Raw genomic sequence first — 6083 nt, 5'->3', positions numbered from 1 at the left:
TTTGTTTCTCCATCAAGCTTCCACCATTTTCATTCTTCTTCTTTGTCTTTCCAAATTCAAAGATAGATTTTTTTCTCCTAAAGCTTCTATTGTAGTAGGATTGGGTTTATGTTGTAGAGATCATGGACTCCGCCATCAAATTAATTTCATCCAAGAGACAAATGCCATTATTTGGCAAAATAAAAGATAAATGTTTGAAGGAGGTACTAGATGAGTATCATTATGTCATTCTTAGGGAAATTAAATACATCTTGGGTGAAGATTTCTTTGAGATGACCACAAGTATGGGGTGAATATGGAGATTCCAATATATGTTTATAGCAATCCTTCTGCATTTTGGACTCCCAAAAAACAAAGCTGAAGCATTTTGTAGGAGCGTTTTTAAATTGGTTTTAGTGGGAGATTTGAGCAATGTTTTGAGAAATGTAGATGAAAATATCACTATCCCTCTGCCACAAGGGATTCACTTAGTGAACCTAGGTTATAGCACGTACGTTCATGTAGCATACTAAAGAATCCCCCTATTTAAAAAAATATTGCCCTAAGCTCCTTTTTTGTCACCCCCTCCCAATACATAGGCTGGATTAAAAGTCCCCTTATTTTCGCCAAATATTGCACTTTTTCATAGCCTGAATTAAAAAACCCCCTATTTTCCCTGATAGGCAATATATTGTACCCTAATTTTTAGGATATTAAACCCTCCCAATATGAATGCATGTGCGATAATATTATCTAGCTAGTGAAGCCCCGCATGCCCTCTGCCTAAGGTTTATATGGTCACGATCAAAGGCGAAAAACCTCCTCGTAGATTTGACATTTTGTATATTGAAGACAAGAAGCCTTCCAGTGTTAGGAAATTTGATATCAGGGAGATTGTCTTACCATATGCTTTCTATCAAACTTTTTGGTTGTCTGATTAAACTGTGTACTTTTTAGGACTATCATTTTCGACCTAGATGGTTGTTTTGACTTGTTTGGACATGGTTTAGATGGTTTTTGGCTTTCTATGTCATGGTTTATATTTTGAATGGTCAATTATCAGACATGTTTAAACCATATTATTATTTATATGGTACTTTTATTTAATATATTTGACTTCAACCGTTGGTTGATAAAAAAAAAATTGCATTAGATGTATCTTATGCAATTTAGAACTAACCCTATCATTTTTATATTTTTTTTTTTAATAAAAATTGTTATAACTATCTAGTTAATGAGTACTAGCTCTCCTTAATCAATCTAAGTTAATTTATACTTTGATTCATTTCATTTACGTAAAAATTCTAACTTAACCATTTTATTAAATATTATTTTTCTTTAGAAGAATACATAATCAAATTATGAATTCTTAGGCTCAATAAATTATCAATATATGTATTGTTGATGTTGTAGCTATGGTCGGATCCTTATAGGGACCAACATAGCTTACATAATTGTCTAATTGGCCTAATCGGTCTTGGACAATTATAGGTCCAAGATATGGATCCTTATATTTACCTATGTAATAAGTTGCTTTTGTAAGTTTCAAATCTCATATAGGGTCGACCATATATGTCTGCCCCCTTTGAGGAATATCATATTATTATTATTGTCTTCTTTAGTGAGCCGACTCATGATATGAGGTTGGCTAAGGCATATATATACAAGGTTCATTCATTCATCATTCACTTAATGAAGCATTTAGCGAACTATTTCTTTCAGCAGAGCATAATTAGTTCAATGAATAATATCTCCTCATCAGTGAATCATAACATGATCAGAGAATCACCTCATTGAGAAATGAAATCCACATTCAGCACTACGAATTTATTCACAACATATTGAAGACATATTCCAGCATGTGTGAATCAGTTTTAGGATTAGTTGATGCCCTATTACAACTCAGCTTCATGAACAACAGTTCATATTGCTTCAAGAGGTGAAGCAAACTTGTAAAGTCATACTTATTCTGATCTAATATAATATGAGATTGTTTGCTACGTTTTTCACCTTCAGGAGGAAGGTTTTCCCATGGTATTCTTGTGTTCTCTATGTTCATTATGTTCATTTGTTTAATTTCTATCATCAGCGGGGAAGGTTGACTGGAACGTGTATCAGGAGCAACTTTACATACATTAAAATTGTTGATTATTCAAACTAATATAAAGAGATAAGTAGTCCATGTTTGATTAATGTTCATAAATTTCATATGTAGTTATTAATTCATGCAATTACATTATGCATTTTATTTGTGAAACAACATTGTCTGCAGATGTCCGCATACGACAAGCTGCATTTGAATGTCTTGCTTCAATTTCTTCAACTTACTATGAGATATTTTCCATGCTTTGGATGAATAGGTTCTTCCTTATTGTGATGGTATTATGACACAACTTTGGAAGGACCTATCATTCATGTTTTGGAGATATTGCTCTTTCTATTCATGCTCATCTAGGCAGTCTTTCAATATAAAGAGATTTCATTCAAGGGAGAAAGAGCCTACTACTTGCAGTTATAAAAGTGAGTTGATGATTGAAAGCATTTCTCATATTTTCTCTACGATCTATACCTTCAAGGAAGGAGGAAATAACATTTCATCTTCAGAGGGAGCCTAACATTTCAGCTTCAGAGGGAGCTTGAAATTTCAGCTTTAGAGGGAGCCTAACATATTTGGATGAGGAGGTCAGTAGGTTTATATCAAGTTTAGAGGGAGCCACATCATCATGAATATTTGGTTAATGCATTCTTCTCTGTGAGAGAAGTTTGAGGTGCAAGCCCTTGTTAATGCATTCTTCTCTGTGAGAGAATTTTGAGGTGCAAGCCCTTGTTAATGCATTCTTATTTGTGAGAGAATTTTGAGGTGCAAGCCCTTGTTAATGTATTCTTTTCTGCAAGAGAAGTTTGAGGTACAAACTCTTGTTAGTGCATTCTTTTCTGTGAGAGAAGTTTCAGATGAAAGCCCTTGTTCCACCCTCTGGGAGTAGCCATGGTGGATCCACCCTCTAGGAGTAGCTATGGTGGATTTCATGTGAGAGACTCCATGAATTAGTACTTGCGCTCATTCACCCTCTGGGAGTAGCCATGGTGAACGTCATGATGAGATGACGAAATCATGTTGAGGATTTTATGATGGGCACTTGTGTTCATTTGCATTTCCATACATAGGAGTAGCCATGATGGACCCACCCTCTGGGAGTATCCATGGTGGATTTCACTATGTAACTCAGAAGGATTCCTACCTAGCTAAGAGGGAGTGTTGATGTTGTAGCTATGGTCACATCCTTCTAGTGGGCAACATAGCTTACATAATTGTCTAATTTTCCTAATCGGCCTTAGACAATTATAGGTCTAAGATGTGGACCCTTATATTTACCTATGTAATAAGTTTCTTTTATAAATTGCAAATCTCATATAGGGTCGACCCTATATGTTTGCTCCCTTTGAGGAATATCGTATTATTATTATTGTCTTCTCTAGTGAGTTGACTCATGATATGAGTTTGGCTAAGGCATATATATGCAAGGTTCATTCATTCAACATTCACTCAATGAAGCATTCAAAAAACTATTTCTTTCAGTAGAGCATAATCAGATCAACGAATGATATCTCCTCGTTAGCGAATCATAACATGATCAACGAATTACTTCCTAGTGTAGTGAATTACCTCATTGAGTAGCGAATTCCACATTCAACACTGTGAATCCATTCACAGCATATTGAAGACATATTCTAGCATGTGCGAATCAATTTGAGGATTGGTTGATGTACTATTACAACTCGGATTCATGAACAACAGTTCATATTGCTTCAAGAGTTGAAGCAAACTTGTAAAGTCATACTTATTCCGATCTAATATAATATGAGATTGTTTGCTGGTTTTTTCACCTTCAGGAGGAAGGTTTTCCTAGGGTATTCTTGTGTTCTTTTTGTTCATTCTATTCATTTGTTTAATTGATATCTTTCTAATCTAAAACTAACATTTATAACAAAAAGGCTTAAACTATTTTGATTTAAAATTTAAAATATTTAACAAAAAAAATTCTAATTAACTCAATTTGAAAAGTTAAACATTTAAGTATTAAAATCCCTTTCCATACAAAATATTATCTGACATTCAAAATACACATTTGACCCTATTTATTAATTAATTGAAATTCAAAGTATAACATAATTTTAAATTTTGATTTTGATTTAAAATTTGAAATATTTAACAAAAAAAATTCTAATTAACTCAATTTCAAAAGTTAAACATTTAAAATCCCTTTCCATACAAAATATTATCTGACATTCAAAATACACATTTGACCCTATTTATTAATTAATTTAAATTCAAAGTATAACATAATTTTAAATTTCAAGTCAAAGATACAATATAAACACTACCCCATGCCACCTCATCAAATCTCAAAATCACATAGAAAATATATCTCATCAAATTTAAAACTAACACCATCTCTTTTTATACCTTTTAAAAAATAATTTTTATAACTATCTAATTTATGAGTCCTAACTCTCATAAATTAATCTAGATTAATTTATACTTTCATTAAAATATGTAAAATGTTCTAATTTCAAATTGAACTATTGATATCAACAATTTTTCTAATTGACTAGATTCTCAAACTTAAATATTAAATGTTAAAATCTCTTTTAATATCAATTATTGTCAATCTAACACTCAAAATACATATTTGACCTTATTTATTAATTAGTTAATTAAATTTTAACATGACATTTTTTTATGGAGGTCATCCACAAATGTTTTTTCTATCCAATAAAAAAGCACAAGAACCTCTTTGACTTAGAACCAAGGACTTAAAGATATCCATTCCCCTAAATTCACAATTTTAATTTTCAAGTCAAATACATATTTAATTCTATTTATTAATCAATTGATATCCAAAATATAACACAATTTTAAATTTTTGAATCAAATACATATTTAATTTTATTTATTAATTAATTGAAATCCAAAATATAACATAAATTTAAATTTTCTCAAATGTAGAATGCCCCATGCCACCTCATCAAATCTAAAGATTGTAAGAGTCAAATCAACTATTGGCAATGACCTCACGTAATATTACTTACTTCACGAGTACTTCTAAAAATCGTCAAAACGAAAACGACCGTTGGGCCACCCATGTGCAATAAACTTTGAAATCTGAACTAACCTCCAAAACCCTAAGATGCCAAAGTGGACCAACCTGGGAGATGTGACGACATTATACTGTCTTCCATATGTTTTTTATCATTATTTCCTAAAGAATATTCAAAGCACACGACATTTTTGTCATTTTTTTAATTTGTCCAACTCTAGACCAATCCCTAATTTAACAAAGAAAATTTTGCAATCGGGTCTTTCGGCCGGCAAAAGTTGACAAGGCCTCTCCTTAACACACGAGTCAAACGTTTTTTAATTCACTGGTTTGTGTATAAAAGGAAAAATTCTAATGCTCAACCAATTCAATTGTGAATCCTCATCTGCCAATCAAAGGAAAAGCAATGAGCACCTCCAAGGTACAGATCAAGAGAGGAGGAGAATACAATGAACCCATTCTTATCAAGAAAGTTAGAGTAAATGAAATACCACTAAGTTCTCGTGGAGATAGAGATGAGATCGGGCATGAAAGGAAGCAAGTGGGGGGAGAAAAGCATTACAGAGGTGTGAGAAAAAGGCCATGGGGGAAATATGCTGCTGAGATTAGAGACTCAAACAGAAAAGGGATTAGAATATGGCTTGGGACATTCAATAATGCAGAGGAAGCAGCCATGGCTTATGACAGAGCTGCCATCAGCATTAAAGGCCCAAGAGCTATCATCAACTTTCCTATAATAAACTCTCATTTGATGAGTCCACAAGCATTCAAGGAGGAGAAAGAGAGTCTTCACAGTGGAGATCATATTATAAAAGAAGAAAAAGAAGAAGAAAGAACAGGTGAGGGCAGTCAAAGATCTGTGATAGAGTTGGAAGATATGGGTGTGGACTATTTGGAAGACCTTCTTCTCACTAGGGAAATAATAACTGCTTCGTGGTGCTCTGCTTCTTTACAGGACAGGCTAATTTCTTAGTCCCACGGTGTGTTTTATAATCACTGTTGATT

The 6083-nt window shown here is 33.0% G+C and overlaps 1 protein-coding gene across 1 annotated transcript; it reads left to right on the top strand.

The window, feature by feature from the left end:
* Nucleotides 1–5477: 5477 nt before the first annotated feature.
* On the top strand, nt 5478–6083 carry LOC131046819 (ethylene-responsive transcription factor ERF095-like). Its single transcript, XM_057980606.2, has one exon. It carries the CDS (start codon nt 5485–5487, stop codon nt 6049–6051), a length of 567 nt encoding a protein of 188 aa, XP_057836589.2. The 5' UTR covers nt 5478–5484; the 3' UTR covers nt 6052–6083.

This window comes from Cryptomeria japonica, chromosome 8 (genome assembly GCF_030272615.1).
Source record: "Cryptomeria japonica chromosome 8, Sugi_1.0, whole genome shotgun sequence".
Taxonomy (NCBI): Eukaryota; Viridiplantae; Streptophyta; class Pinopsida; order Cupressales; family Cupressaceae; genus Cryptomeria; species Cryptomeria japonica.
This window is presented reverse-complemented; position numbering and strand designations above follow the sequence as displayed.

Coding starts and splice junctions, on each gene's coding strand:
- LOC131046819 (XM_057980606.2), top strand. CDS start 5,485: ATGAGCACCTCCAAGGTACAGATCAAGAGAGGAGGAGAATACAATGAA.